The 16261-nt window shown below is 37.7% G+C and overlaps 1 protein-coding gene across 1 annotated transcript; it reads left to right on the top strand.

The window, feature by feature from the left end:
• Positions 1–203: 203 nt before the first annotated feature.
• On the top strand, positions 204–15884 carry YIPF7 (Yip1 domain family member 7). The gene is made up of 6 exons (XM_059471375.1): positions 204–278; positions 1724–1840; positions 2988–3157; positions 5531–5676; positions 10117–10298; positions 14670–15884. Exons 2-6 carry the CDS (start codon positions 1725–1727, stop codon positions 14830–14832), a joined length of 777 nt encoding a protein of 258 aa, XP_059327358.1. The 5' UTR covers positions 204–278; position 1724; the 3' UTR covers positions 14833–15884.
• The last annotated feature ends 377 nt before the right edge of the window (positions 15885–16261 follow it).

Here is a 16261-nt window from a genome sequence, read left to right as displayed (position 1 = left end):
TTGAGTTGAAATATATGGAACAATATTTGTTCATTTTGTTCATTTTTCCTCGAAGGTTCCTACCCTTCTCTGCCCATTGTTGTTAGCTCTTGTTAAATGCTGGCCCTGATATTGACAGGTTGTGAGGTTTTTTTTCCTTCATGTGCATCTGTTCAAATATCAAATTTAGAATCTTATAAATAGCACTAAGCTCATCCCTGTTGAAGCAAGAGGATATTTTAGGTCTTCTTCAACATGTAAATTCAACAGACTGGAGTTTTCACCAAATATCTTAAAACGTAAGTAACCTTAACTCCAAATTCTTTTGGAAAATAAATTTATCTTTTCTGAACTCTGTTAACCCTACCTGGTTAAGCAATTATTTCATTCTGTATAGTGACAGCAAAGGACATTAAATACTTTCTGGAATTGAACTATTGAGGTAGAGCTGCCAACTAAAGTTTCTTAAAACATGCCCTGTGTGAAATTTTCATTGAAAGAATGACTAAGTTGTGTGCAATTCCAAATAAAGCCACAGTAAACAGCTTGGTAAAGTAATTTCTATTAATTCATATTTAAAATGTAAAAATTATTTTGAAAACCTTCACAATTGATTAGGAGTTAAGAAAATAACATAAGAGCAATTTCTACTTCGATCTCTAGGTAAAATAAGGAAATAAGTCCCCAAAGATTAGACAATGGAAAAAAAAATCAGAAATTCTAATATGCAGCATTTTAAGGTCCCTGATTAAATAGTAATCTTTATCACTTTTATCTTACAAAGAGATTTGCAAAGATCTTTCCCATAAGCAGAGTGTGCTTGATAAATATTGAGATAACTCTAAGAATAACTGCGAAGTCCAAAGCATATATTGCCAATGGCATTTGGAAAGTTGGAAATGAGGACAAAAGTGAATAAAAAGGGAAATGTTAGGAGAGATGAATATCTCACATGAAAATCTAAATAAGTTGGATATGGCTATGGTTTTCAGTCAGGTTATGTAACTTCTCTGTGGGTTTTAAAGGTTTAACTACCTAAGTGCTAGCCAAGTGGTGAAACACATGTAGTAGGAAGGAAATATATGCTTTAGCATATCTTTTCACTGAGGAATCATCCAATCATTGATCCAATTCAATCATCCAGTATGCTGTCTTTTACCAGTCATGTTGCTGGCCAGTGAGAATGTGCCTCTGCTACCACTGATGTGCCAGCTGTGTCCTTGAAGAGAAATCAAAGATTTTGTAAACAAATCTGGGATTTTTTCCTATTGTTTTATTACAGTCATATATAATATTGCAAAACATTGTAAATAGTCATTGTTTTTGAAATCCTAAGTACTTCCTAAAACCTTAATTTTTAAACATTGACATAGGGTCACAATTTTTTTATTGAAAGTAGGAAAATGAACTGTTTAAAAAAATATTTTGTAGATATATATATCTTCCTTCAAAATTGCATTATTTTTGGTAACAATATTGAGATAGGAAGTCTGATATACCACTTTTAAATTAATATACTGTAATTTCCAGTAAAAGCAGATTAATTCCTCTTGTTACAGCTAAAGGAATTAAATGGTCTTTTTTTGTCACTTCCAAATTATCATGAGCTTCTACAGAAAGATTCTCTTGAGTTTGGGGCTTTAGAGTTTGCTATTTTAATTTAAGTTTAGGGCAGTTCAAAACATAGATTTTTGGCTTGTTGTAAAGGCTATTTATGATATTTGCAATCATTTTTTCTAACCAGAATGTCAAGTTTTGAGCAGTTTCACATCGACTTTTACCAGTCTAATTATACCATAGAAGACCAGGAAGAAGGTTGCAACAGCTATGGCTCAGATAAAAACCCCTGTGAAAGCAGAAAGTAAGTGTGGGTGTTGCTTCAGCTTCCCTCTCCAACAGATGGTGGTTCTGGGGCCAGCTTTGGGGCTTGCAGGAGCAGGAAAGAAGTTCAAGACATTATCTAAACTTCCAGAAAGGCAGAATGTTTATTAGTGAATTTTTCTTTTTAAAGGATTTGATTTTGTGCTACTTTTATTAGTAGAGGTGTTACGGCTTGTTTACCTGACAGGAGTAACTGAGCTTCATGTTATTCATGTGAAATTTAGGCTGCATATTGCAGGAAATTCTTTAGGATCCTTCTGAGATTCAAGGAAAAAATTTAAATGTATGGCTCTTTCATTTGCAGTATGGATGGATCTGAGGAGTGTCACCAGGCTGCTGGGCAAAAAAGTCCCAGGTGCCTGGATGTGGGAGTGGCAGTGGCTATGGGGGCTGCAGAGTCCCTGCAGGCTGGCAGGGAGCAACAGCTCAGCTCTTATTCCCCACAGCGAGGACTGGACCCAGAAAAATTCCAGGTTCCCCACACTGAAAATAGCTGAAAAGTACATGGAACATGGTGAATAGCTCTAAGACATGTAAGAAACAACTGCTCGCTTTGAAAATTTAAAAGGGTTTATTAGACTTTGACAAAAATACAACAAAAGGACTACATAAGGAAAAAGCTGCAGCACTGAGAACTGCCCCTCATGCATATCATGTGCCCAGTTCATCTGCAAGGTGGTTGCTCAGTCTTTTATACCCCTGGGGTTGCATCAGCTAACCCTGGCCACTCCCAAAGTTTGTCAGTCAGCTCTTCTTTGCCATTAATCTGTGGAGACTGCTTTCTTGTAACTTGATTGTTACAAGATCAGGTGTTGCCATGCTGCACCCCCTCAGCACCAAGCTTTTCCATTCCCAGCTGCCCCATGCAAGGGGCACATGTGCCCCCCTTCTTTTTAACTGTCATAGACAACCCCAGCTGTCTGATGGTCACAATACAGGGGGGAAAGGGAACTGTGAGGAGAACAGAGGACATCTAAACTACAATAACATAACTATACATCACTAAACTTTTCTTAACATTCACACAATAATTATCCCTTAATTGCGAGAGCCAACAATCTCATTATCCATCTGTAACAGACGTTTCTCACTGCAGCTATGAGTTTGTGCTTTGCTCCTTGTCCCAGGCGCCAGGCAGAGGAGCAGCCTGCAGGCGGGGCGTTTGTGCCATCAGACATGCTGCTGTCCCCACAGCAGAGCTACTCGGGCAGCATCCTGCAGCCAGCCTGCAGCCCCGACGCTCCTTCCCAGCTTGGTTACGTTGACGGATTTGACGAGGAACCTCCTTTGCTAGAAGGTAAAACGGTGAAAAACACATTCACCCCCTTGTGAAAATTTAAGAAGTTTAATAAAGGACAATAGGAGACAAGGACTACAGAGCAAAGGTTATTGGAGCTGGGTGCACCTTGGCACTCAGCCAAGAGCACACTGTTATCTTTGGGGACACCCTTTAAATACCTTGTCCCTCACATCAGCCTCTTGCATTTTTATAGACTCTTATGCATGGTAAACTTTTCCTTCAAACTAGTTTGCATGTTCTAAGAATTGTTTAGCATATCTCCTCTTCGGATTTGCCTTTTTAGAGCATGTGTATTCTTTGGTTGTGCTTTTAGTCTTTTTTTATCATTATTTTCAGTTTTAGCTCTGGCTCACACTGTCTTCAGACAGTGAGTGCTGATAGTTGGCATATCTGTAGCAGGTGTTTTCTTCATATGTTCATTGGATGTTATCTCATCTAAGCAGGTATTTTAACAGAAGTATATTATATCACCTATTTCACTACTATGTCTTAGCTTAATTAACAACAGAAATAAAATTATATCATTATAACAAAGTTACTTTAACATTACACATATAAAATCTATTTCAATATTTGTGAAAAGCCAATATTATAATATGTATCTATAACAAAACTAATCCCACAGACGACATGCAGGATTCCTGGGGGTGCCTCTAACTTTTCTCTGCCAGCTAGAGGATGGAACTCACTACAGAAACTGCAGCAGAGCTGGCAAGCCTCGCTCTGTGAGCTTCAGCCAAAGCTCCTGGCGGCCAAACCTGCGTTTTCTCCTTCAGATCCGCCCTGGATTCCTGCAGCCTTGTGGCCTAGAGCAGATATACTGTGCCACCGCTAGATGACAGCAGAACAATAGCTTTGCATTCATTCCCGTTTCCAAAATCGTTTCCATTCTTGCGTTTATCCTCTGTACATATTGGAAAATCTATAACTAATGAAGATGGATAATCATCTTTTTTTTGCGTAACTAGGAATAGATTTAGGAGTTTGCAGATGCTAAGTCGCTTGTTTCAGTGGGGAAGGAATTGAGAAAGCTGCTTTCAGTTCCAATTAGTTGATCATTTAACTGTATGAGCAATGTCGTTCTTTATGATGATTGACCATTCTAATGCTAGTGGATGATTTTGTCGCTAGTAAAATACTTGTGCTGTATTAGGGAAAAAAAAAAAAGGAGAATTTGTCTGTAATTATTTCAGCATAATATAAAATGAGCATCTTCAGCCTGCTAGTTTGCATACTGGAAGGCAGCTGGAGTTTTTACTACTCAAAAGGGACTACTACTGCCTTAAAGCCAGCAAGATCATTCTGTTTGATATAGATAACTGCTAGATCTCTGCCCCTAAAACCCCAAACCATTTAACTCCCCATGTGCTTCACCTTGGGAAAAGGATGTTGTAATACAACTGCTTGTGATCTGCAAGGCTTTAGAGATATTCCTATCTGTGTACCACATAAATCTGACCAAAACCACACATTTTAATGCAGAATACCTTTATATATAAAATGTTTTGACTGAGCTCAAGATGATGGAGAGGTGGAACAAGGTAAAGACTTGGCTTTCCTAACAGATCTAACTCATTGTCAGTCTCAGCCATTCCGGCAGCAGATCTGAACCTAATTTTCCCCTTACTGGAGAATCTCAGGGAAGGTGATTACTTGTGCAAGCTGAAATGTTTCTACAGAAGTTATAAGATATGCCCCAGCAAAGTTAATGGCAGCATTCCCATCATCTTTAATGGGACAGAATTTTCTTCTGTTTCTTGGGGTCTCACTAATTACTTTTTAAATGAAAATTTCTGCCACCCCCCCAAAAAACCCCAAAAACCAAAAAACAACCACGTTACAAACCCCTAAGCCTATAAAGCACTGTATAAAATAGTATAAACTTGCCTTGAAGGAACAAATGTCATTTTTAAGTGCTTTTGGCAGTTCAGGCTTAAGACACATTTCTTGTCACATTTTCCAGAATTAAATTATATATCTCTGTCCTCAGTGTTGCAGAGTATCTTAAATTCTGCAGTCATTGTTAATTAATGTGTTTCTCAACATCTATGTTAGTATATGTGGCATTAGGCATTAGAGATGTGTGTTTTAAATATAGGAAAAACAAATATTTAAAATTCTGAGGCCATTTTTTGCTTCACTGACTAAAATCAGACTTAATACATTAATATTCCAATTTAGAATGAAAGCTGAATCTCAAATATACTGAGTACATAGCAGGGACATTATGTTCCTAATACAGAGTACGTCATCCTACAATATTATCTTCACTGAAGCATTTGTTTGTAGTTTTGTGGTGTCTAACGGAGTTTTGTAAAAGTGTTGTTTTCTTGTGAGCAATTAATGAAATCCTGAAATTTCTTGTTGCAGAACTTGGGATCAATTTTGAGCATATATGGCAGAAAACATTAACAGTTCTAAACCCCATGAAGCCTGCAGATGGCAGCATTATGAATGAGACAGACCTCACTGGACCTATGGTTTTCTGTTTGGCCCTTGGAGCAACATTGCTGATGGTAGGATGTCATAGAAATCTTCAGGGATTTCTTTTCTAACAAGCTCATGCCTAGGTGATAATGAGTGTGAAGCTGCAGAAGATGTAGTACCAGCATAAAAAGAGTCATTTGCTGCCAGTTATTCTGGGATTATGTGTTAAAAATTCCTCCTACTTTCAAAGCACCTGCTTAAAATTTAAATGTAATGTGAAGGTGACATAGGTAAAGTGATGTATTACTTCCAGTGGAAAGAGGAGACCACACCATTTTAGGGTGGGATTTTATATGAACAAAAGGACAGATCTGTGCCATATATAATCTGGAAAGGCTCTGAACAGGTTTTAAAGGAGGGAATAAAAAGGAATAGCATGCCAGCCCAGTTTTTCTAACACTCTTGCTACTTCTTTGGAATTATCTTCTTTCAATGTTATTTTAGAGAGTGCAGAGACAGATAGACTAAAAAAAAATTATACAACTAGAATAATTAGAGAAAAAAGAAATTGAAACAGTCTTTTCCCGCCCACCCCCTTAAATTTGCAATGCCTTCCTATAAATTTGCCAGTACCTATTTTATATTCTTATTTTATATTCTTTGTTCTGCTTAACAAAATATAGTAGCCTGTATTTGACCTCCTTCTTCTGTATGAATGTAGCTTTCCTACAGGAGCAAAGTTAACAGGGTTGTGCAGAACTCCAAATTCATCTATATACCCCTGGCAACGGGGGCTCTCCCGTGTTGCTGAAGTACAGCTCTGACTGCCAACAGCAATTCATCAGACAGCAGTAAGGGGGGACCTTTCTGGGAAGGGCTTTACTGCCCTGCAACTGAGGTCAGAGGAAAGGGGCTCTAATTCTCCATTTCCTCTGTGATAAATAGTGCTGAATCAGAAGATTCTTGAAAGTTCTTACTCAATTTGTAATGTCAATGCAGTACCTTGAATGTGCAAACTGCTATATAAATGGCAAGTAGCATTATTATTTATGTTCCCATAAAAATAAAAATCTTTTAAAAGGGTGGAAGGGCAGGAGGAAAGGGAATAAAATGAAAAGAAGGTGGGAAGCTAGAGAAGACAGGCTATTTTCCACCTGGAGAAATAAATGTATGAGGGTAGTAAAAAGAGAAAGTTGAATTAATTATAATCAAGAAAATGAAAGGAAAGCTAAAAGAAAGAATGGAAAAAATGTTTCCTGTTGACTTTTCTTCCTGAATAGCCAACAGTTATAATGAATATTAAACTATTATTATTGAAATAAATTACTTTAATTATCATATTTTTGCTGAGATACTATGCATTTTAGGTGTCATTAGAAAGCCAAGTACTTTCAATGCTCCAGTTTTAGGGCAGCAGAATACCTCTGACACAATCCAGTGTTTTTGTTCCATAACTTCCCAGCAGTAAGCCTTTGGGTTTATCTTAGAAATTCAGGCTACCATTTTATCTCAGATGTATTTGAATACTAACGTGTCTCTTCAGCTGTGTAAACTATGATATCCTTCTGTACTTAAATAAGTATCTTCTGATAGCACCAGGAACATAATATGGTTGAGAGCTTGTTTCTAAAAATAATGTATACATTTTCTTTAGTTTCAGCTTTTTAACTATGGAAAATTATGCAAAGATATTCTTCAAAGGGTAGCAGTCCTTTCAGAGAAAAAGAGGAAAGTGCTGCTAGCCTGGCAGCAGCACTTGTTCTTCCTCACCTTAGTGTAAAACAGGGCAGCTCCATTGTAGATAGAGAAACAATGGCAGCCCCAAATTTAGCAGAAGCCCAAGTCTCAGCTGCTTTGCATTTTACACTGTCGTTTGAATGAAATCAGATTTCCCCATCCTCTCCAGCCAACGGTGGTAGCACCCACTCCAGGCAGATGCAAGCAAGAACACAAAGTCTGACTTTCTGCTAACCTTGCTCCTTCCACAGGACAAATTTAGCTCTTTCCATTCATCAAAGCCTGTCAGACTAATCAAGCCTGATTCTGGTTTTGCTTACATCACTGTGAACTGGGAGTATTCCCATGTGTGTGAGTCAATATATTTACATATGTTAAGTAAGAATAAAATTGGAACCAACATGTTCAGCTGCTTTTTTTTTTTTTCACTTCTCTCACATCCTTGCACCACAAATCCAACATTTCACCAACCAGAGATCTCAGCTAGGTGCTGGTGCTAGTGCTTCCTTCATCTCTGGCTCAGGAATTTTTTAATCTTAAACTAAGCTAATAAATAAATAGTGCTGTGTAGAACAGTTATATACACTGAAACAGTCTAAAATATATCTTGTAGTTCATGCATCTGTTTTGAGACAGAACTTGGTTTATAGCAAAGGCTGCCCCAAACCATTGTGAGTGTTAAGCTTACTGTATATCCCTAATGACTGGAGTTCTAGTTGATAATTATCTGAGCTAGTATTGCTCTCCCACACTATCTCTAGCTATCATTACTTTTATTTGTTCAAGCAATTTTCCCTGATTATTTTATACCACTAGAACGCAAATGCCGGCAAAAAAAGTCTGTACCTAAGTAGGAAGATTTCTTTTGCTGTGATTTCAGGAATAGATCAGTCTTTATGGTGGAAGACAGAAATGGGGAAAAGGCCAGGATGCTGGAAGGATATATTGGCAACCTGGCTGGTCCTGACTTAACCTTGAGGACTGGGAGCAGAGGAGAGCTCAGCAGTGAGCCAGGTCAGAGTGCAGACAGGATAATGGTGCTGATGTAAAGTCAGGTCTTATTAACTCAGGTTGCATTTCACATTCATGAACTGCTCTCCAACAAGAGCTGGTGAGCTGCCACCAGCCTGCAGCATCGGGACTTCCAAGCTGTGTCATCACCAGGCCTTCTCCATACTGCTGCTTTATGTCTGTCCAGCTCAAATACTGCTGGCATCCAGTGATTGATTTCCACATGCATGGATACAGAAAGAGAGGTCAGAAAAGGGTCCTCAAAGTTGATTTCCCCCAGATTTCATTAAAATGTAGGGATAAGTAAAGCCAGAGATCTTCTCAATCCTCCTTAGCCATCATGGAAGATAAATTAGCATCACAAAACATGATAAAAGCTTCAGCATGTTTCCACTTAATCTATCTCAACAGAATCCAACCTTAAGCCACAGCATTATTAGGAAACAGAGACCTTCTATTAGTTTTGAGTCTTCTGTGGTTTGTCATATGCAATATATCTATATATATGATATATATAATGTGTGTGTGTGTGTGTGTGTGTGTGTGTGTGTGTGTGTGTGTGTGTGTGTGAACAAGCACACTTATGTTTTATGTATCTGCATACACCTTATTATATATCAGGAAGGTGATGCATAGTGGCCCTTCATTCGAGAAGTTCACTCATGGTTCTGAGTTAATGGTTAAGTTCCAGGTCTGAACTTTCTCCTTCACAGGTGCGTTCTATCATTAGGATTCAAAGTTCCAAGAAAAAAAATAGATTTCTGATCTATGAATGTTTATCTCATATACAGATGTGAAAACGACAGTATTGCATAGCCAACTTTCAGCATTTAATTTGTTAGAAGCTTGAAGAGAGACAAAAACATATTTAACAGTCTTTTGTGATGGTTTATTTTGGGGAGTGAACAATGCCCTTATGCCTGGAGGGATCCTTCAAAATGATGACAGGAGATGAAGGAATTGGTGGTGCTGTGGCCACAGTTGCCTGCTTTACTAGCTTTGTGTATAAATTAGAAAACATCAAGCTCCAGGCTGCCAGGCTGGTACCTTTCATAGGCAATAAATTCAAACAAAGGAATAAAACCTAGAAGGGAAAAAATTCTGGGATTTTTTTCATTTGTTAGAACAAAAAAGAACATAAGCTGACAGTTACCGCTGAGTTTTATGTTGAAATGAACATGTTGTGTTGGTCTAAGCACAGAAATGTATCCTTCTCATGGTAGTCAAGGGAAAAACCAGTCACATTTGCCCTGAAAACCACCATAATTTAAGCAAAATTTTCCCAATTTTTTGCAGACCTGTTTATAGCTGAAGGTTTGTAATAAAATGTGAAGCACATCAGGTAACCTGGGTCATCATGTTACTTAGGACACTTTTTCACAGCCCCATATACACTTATTGAAAAGATATTCCCTGAGCCTAAACTGATTTTTAATGACTAAAATGTGCTTTCCATAATTTCTTCTTAGTTTGTTGCCAGTTAAACTTTCTCAAATCTCTCAACCAATTCCAGTTGTGCTCAGAGCCCCATAAGTAAGTGAGAATCAGCCTTGTAACTTTAAGTTAGCAACAAGCACATTTTGTCAATTGCACTTTGGAATTATTTTTATGCAAAAATCACTCAAAAGTATCATCTGTGGTTCTCAACTGAACTGATGCAGGTGAAGCAGAGAGAAAGTGTCAACAAGAAATAACAAACGTAAACCTAAATGTGTCTTCTGCTAGCACTTAGTGATCACTGCTCACTTCTGCCAGCTCATACTTCCTCTTATTTATTCCAGGCAGGGAAAGTTCATTTTGGCTACGTGTACGGGATAAGTGCCATCGGGTGCCTTGCCATGCATGCCCTGCTGAACCTGATGAGCGTCTCGGGAGTCTCTCACGGCTGTGTTGCAAGTGTGCTGGGCTACTGCCTGCTGCCCATGGTCCTCCTGTCCTCTGCTGCAGTTCTCTTCTCTCTGCAGTAAGTACCAGCCTATGGCAGTGGGAGTCCTGTGAAGGACAGTAAGTCAGGTGGCTGGCGTTGTGCAAAACATTTTATAAGTGGTCGTGTAGTAAATTTTGGTTTCTAAAACTGTAACACCAGTTTGATTTTATGTTTAGGTGGAAACAGACAAAACTGGACTGTATTTGAGAGGGCTGTATGCATAATTTAGATGAGTCTTCAATTCCACCTCATTCCATTTGGACTGGGAGCGCTTTTGATTTTTGCAGCAGCTTCAGATGTGATTTTTGTTTTGCAGACCCAAACTCAGGTATCAATTTTAAAAGCAATTTCTGAACTTTGGGCTTATATAGCTAGTTCTCTTGCCTCTTTTTTGTTCATAGCATCTGGCCTCCCATCTTTATGTTTACTTTCCTACTGACTTCTGTAGGACAGAATGAAATAGCCAAGTTACCCTTAATGATGTGGAGAATTCGGACAAGATATAAGTAGACTTGTGTGACAGTGTTCACAGGGATTCTTGGATGAGGGAGAGACGAAAGTTGTTGACTCCGTGTTCAGAAGGCTTGATTTATTATTTTATGATATATATATATTACATTATAACTATACTAAAAAGAAATAGAAGGAAAGGGTTCATCTCAGAAGGCTAGCTAAGAATAGAATGGAATGAGTAACAAAGGTCTGTGGCTCGAACAGAGAGTCCAAGCTAACTGGGCTGTGGTTGGCCATTAATTGTAAACATCCAAGATGGGCCAATCACAGATGGACCTGTTGCATTCCAGAGCAGCAGATAACCATTGTTTACATTTTGTTGCTGAAACCTCTCAGCTTCTCAGCAGGAAAAAATCCTAAGAAAAGGATTTTCATAAAAGATGTCTGCGACAGACTTGTATATTCTGAAGTATAGTTATGCAAGTGCAAGCCTGAAAAAAGCAGAATACTTTGAAAAACCAAATGTGTAGTGATGTAAGTATCTATGCACATGTGGGGGGTTGTTCAGTCATATTCTCTGAATAGGAAACTTTTTGGCAAGCCTCTCATTTCTCCTCGTTCAGGAAGCCCTTTGAGACAGAGTGTTTATCTCCCTGTTCACTCACAGCAAAGTACAAGCAAGTTCCAGATCTTGCCTGAAGGCCTTGAGCAGTGCTTTTGTCTATTGTTAACATGTTATTAATGATGGTTTCCCTCCTTAGTCTTTTTTGTTCGCTCATATTTTTTAACTCTCCAGTCTGTAACATATGGAACCTAGCAGCTGATGAACGAGAAAATGCCCATGTTTGTTTTCTTTGGAAAAGCGTTTTTCTTATATATGTGCATATTTATTTATTTATATTTTAAGGAAATTATATGGTGGAATGAATTTTTGGAAAAAATTCTTGTTGCATGTTTCTGAGAAGCTATGATGGCTTAACCTGACCATATCCCATGTATTACAGTGTTTCTGAGCTGTCTTTGATAAGATGGATGATGACACTAAAGAAGCTGTTTATTCTCTGTTCTCCTACACTTCCCATATTTTCTTGATTAACCTGTTTAATAATCCAGCCTAATAAAATGTGCAGATACATAATCATAAGACAGATGGGGTGAATTCCAAACCAGCTGTTACAACTGTGCAGGGTACTGTTTTCTGTACATGGAGTCCCCAGGCAGACACTACACGTTTGTAAAATGCTGTGAATTTACAGAAAGCCCATCTTTTGAAAATCTATAAATACTAAAATGTGATAGCCTTGACAAAAAATGAACTGGTATTTCTGAAATGAATTGCTAACATTAAGTACCTATTGACAGGGTTCTGCAGTCCTTTCTCATTTGGTATATGAAACTGCTTGAACATATCAAGTACCAAGGTTAATTATTGCAAACATGCTATTAAAATTAAGTGGCAACTTTAAAATCCAACATACATTTCATTTTTTTTATTTTAAAAAATATTTTAAATGGTAAAAGAAAGAGAAATACATTTATGATTTTTAAAAATATTTATAAAAACATTACTTCTATTTCAAAGTTCAAAGAAATAATCTGGATTTTTTTTCACCAAAAGTATACATAAGATAATGCACTCATCTATGGCAAAGATACATACTAATCTAATAATTTTCAATTTTCATGATTAGCTATTTCCCTAATAATAAATAAATAAAGTAAATAAATAAAGCAAAATATGGAATGTTTGGAGTACTGAATAGTACCAAGGAAAATACCAGTTCTCTTACTCAAATTTGCATGGAACTAGATTTGTTTGTGTCCATCTATACTGTTTTCATGTGTGAGCCCAAGTTTATTAGGTTGTTTTTCTGGGAGAAATATCAATAGACTTTTTTCCTGCAGAAAACAGCAACAATTCTTTAATATCAAATCCCCAAACAGGGTGGTAAAGCTACTTCCTTAACTAAACAGTGAAGGAAGTTAATGTAAACATGAAGAAAGCAATTCTTACACCCAGCTGATACAGAGAACCCATTTGGTGACAGCATCTGCAGGATGTGAGAGAAAGAGAAGTGGAAATGGTCCACTCACATGTGTCCCTCCATCTCAATCTCACACCAGTACAGCCCCAGTCCTCTTGGCCATTGTAAGCATGACCTGTGCTTTTTGCCCTTCTGCCGTCTAGAGGATTTGACTCTCCTGGACATGCCAGACAGAAAACTCTCTGCCAAACCATTCATTTTAGCAGTAACACATTGTTAGATTGAGGACTGAATTTGTAAGTGCACAGAGGTACCTCTTGATTCCAATATGATTTTTATGCCACCTTTCCATCCTGCTCTCTGCCAGTCCTGGAGCAAACCATGAGAGGCCATTGGACTTCAGTGCAAGGTGGAGCAGTCACAGCTCTAAATTGTGCCAGGTTGTTACAGCCCCCAAAGAGTCATTATGTTAGCTGAAAATTGTCATTGCACAGTATGTTCCTATTGCATACCATCCCTCTGCCAGCAAGGGTACCTGCTCAAAGAGCCATCCCTGCCAGCTCTGAATTTCTGGCTCACTGTTTAGGTGAGCAACTTAGCATCTCCTTGGAGGAGAGACCAGCAACTTGCTTTGAAAAGCCCAGTGGAATTTCCCTAAATGCCACTATATTGGTTTAAAAAACACTTAAACCGAGGATATTAAATCACATGGTCTTTAATGTTTTATTTTTAACTTGTTGAAGTTGCAATGAGGTGCTGAGTCACCATGAAATCAATTCTTTCCTTCCTGCCTCAAAGGCCCAAGAGCTGGCCTGGTGACTGGATTGCTAAGAAATCAACTATTTTATGTGATGTGAATGCATTAAGTAAACTAAGTCAATTACATAAGGACAGCTTTATTCATCATGGTTTAGTTGCAATAATTATATTAGTGGAGATAATTTCTGATAAAAGGACCTACCTGAGTATGTATACACAGTCAGTTTTTCCCTTGTGCTTCTCTTATGCTGATGATTTGGGAGAGTGGGGAGCCAGGAGGGCCTTTAGGAAGTGGCAGAGGTTTATTCTTTCTCCAAGTCCTTGAGACTGACGCAGCTAAAGTGTGCAAAGTAGCTATCTCATTATGTGCTTCAGCAGTGTATTATGCACATGATCTCATGCATTTTACAGAAGCAGGCTGCAAATAGAGTGCAAATAAAGCATATGTGGAACATTATTTATTGGCAAGATTTTGTTCCCACAGGGTTTAATAGTGAGCCCTCTGTAATCTGCAGGAGTATTTAATAGTGAGCCCTCTGTAATCTGCAGGAGTATTTTAACCGTAGTCCCATAATCATCAGTTCTCCAGGCCTCCCTGCTCCTGGAAAGGGGCACAGTGTAACTTCAAATGGGCTCAGCTGTCACCAAGAGGTAGGGTGGAAACTTACAGTCCTTTCAATGTGCAGAGAAGGATGCCAAGATAAGCAAAATGTTTTTCCTTGGTGGTTCTTTTCCCACTCCTTACTTTGTGCTCAGTGTGCTCACTTTTTTAAAAGGCCAGTCAGGTTTTTTCCTGGGAGACCTTTCTGCCCGTCCAGCTGGTGTGAGTCTTTCAGAGCCTCTCCTGAGTGTCTAAGGCACCCTTAAAATCTGTTCTCTGTGTTATAAACTTGGCTAAATTTAATATTAAACTTAAGCAGCTGCATCTGCTGGAGGCCCAGATTTATTTGTAAATGTGCAGTGTTCTTAGCAGTACTTCTGATGAAGCTTTTATCCAGGCTGAACACATTTTTTTCTGTTTGTAGTTACAATTTTCATTTGCTCTCATGCTTGACTTTGATTGTGTCAGTTAGTTCTTGGTTCTTCCATTGGGTGTTACCCATCAATGACATAAACTTAAGTTTGGTAAGATTTGATGCTACACTTAGTAATATGTGGACTCTGTCATGTTTCTTTTGTGTTACTTTGTTTTGTTTTGTTTTTCTCCTAGGGGGACCCCAGGAACTGTGTTAGCCCTGTTTATTATTGGATGGTGCAGTTTGTCAGCCTCCAAAATTTTTACGTCTGCATTGGCTATGGAAGGACAGCAGCTCCTGATTGCATACCCATGTGCTTTACTTTATGGACTTTTTGCACTTCTAACAGTTTTCTGAGATGTATTTTCTGGTAGTCTTCTCACAGGCTGTTTATGGTTGTTGGAGGGACAAGGGTTTATTTACTTATTTTCAGATTGCCTACAGTTAAGTTCCATTAACAAAATTAGATTCTCTGATTTACTGTTTATTTCTTAATGGCTGATAATGCAATAAAAAATCAAGCTAACAGGTAGATAGTCTTAAAATAATGGTGTTTTGACAGTCATACAGCTTAAAGAAAAGAAATTATATTGAGAAGGTAGTAAAAGTGCAAAAAAATATATCAATTATAATTAAAATTAAAAATCATGTTCTGAGTATTTATAGTATAATACATATGCTAGAGAGTAACTAGAATGCAATTATGTAAATATTTAATGGACATAGTAAATCAAGCAAAAATGCATATTTATTTGCTTTAAAAAAACCAGCTTGCCATGTTATATAATTACTAATTATTGTCCAGAATTTATATGTTTGGGTTTGAGGTTTTTTCTGTGACAAAAGACTGAGTGACCTGGTTTTGTGGCATTGAAGAATTGGCCAGGAATAGGCTGATACAACAGAGGGAACCTAGGAATGTTGTCTTGTTTTTTCTTTTTTCTTTTAAAGAGTGCTGGTGTCCAAAACCCCATTGTACTGTTTTTAATGCACAGTAATGTTTTATTTTGAAATTTTCACAAAACCACTGCCTGCTGTAACTGCAGGAAAGCACCAAACAAAGTAAAGGCAGCCCTAAAAATGTCTCCTGAAAGAACTGTATTTGAACAGGCAAAATAAAAATCTCCATCATTTTATCTGCCCCTCAAAAATTTATTTGCTATTTTTAGTTTTAGGGGAACCAAACATTTACATAATGGCAATAAAGTACAGAATGCACAAGATGATATTTTAAAATATAGTATTAGAAATATCAAGCCATTAGGAGGAATTGGAGATAGGTGCAATCACAACATAAAAAAATCTAAGTATGAAGTAGAAGAGAAAATGAAGATAGTTGTAGAAAGAGCTAGGAAAAACAAATGGATGAAATAAATGGAAATGTGAGGGAAATAAATGGTAGCAGATTATTTCTTCAGTGTCTTATGGTGCCTTTCTTCTTGATGCATGTTCTTATGATCTTGATTATCCTCAATTGATTGTTTTCAATTCTTTGTTGAATTCTTTAAAAAATATTTTCTTCCTACACAGCGGGCCATTGGTTCTGGGACAAAGGGTCCTGATGCTGCAAGCACTTAGGCAGAAGCTTAGTATGGCAAAGCTGTTCAAGAATACACAAAATTGTATTCCTAATCCTTTTCAGTTCAGAGGTAAATTAGATGATCAGTTTGTCCTCAAGCTAGTGACTCTCTTTCTGAATTGCAAGAGCCTTTGGTAAAAATATTTCTCATTGCTGTCGTGTTTGGGTTTGTTTTTTTTTAAGAACTCTTATGCAAGCCATTCTAGA

This window comes from Ammospiza nelsoni, chromosome 4 (assembly GCF_027579445.1).
Source record: "Ammospiza nelsoni isolate bAmmNel1 chromosome 4, bAmmNel1.pri, whole genome shotgun sequence".
NCBI lineage: Eukaryota > Metazoa > Chordata > Aves > Passeriformes > Passerellidae > Ammospiza > Ammospiza nelsoni.
Note: the sequence above shows the minus strand (reverse complement) of the source record. Positions and strands in the feature narration are given on the sequence as shown.

Bases quoted from the DNA above. Each gene is read 5' to 3' on its own strand.
- YIPF7 (XM_059471375.1), top strand. From the start codon at position 1,725: ATGTCAAGTTTTGAGCAGTTTCACATCGACTTTTACCAGTCTAATTAT. The intron at 1,841-2,987 runs GTAAGTGTGGGT...TCCTTGTCCCAG, and splicing joins AACCCCTGTGAAAGCAGAAA to GCGCCAGGCAGAGGAGCAGC. The intron at 5,677-10,116 runs GTAGGATGTCAT...TATTTATTCCAG, and splicing joins TTGGAGCAACATTGCTGATG to GCAGGGAAAGTTCATTTTGG.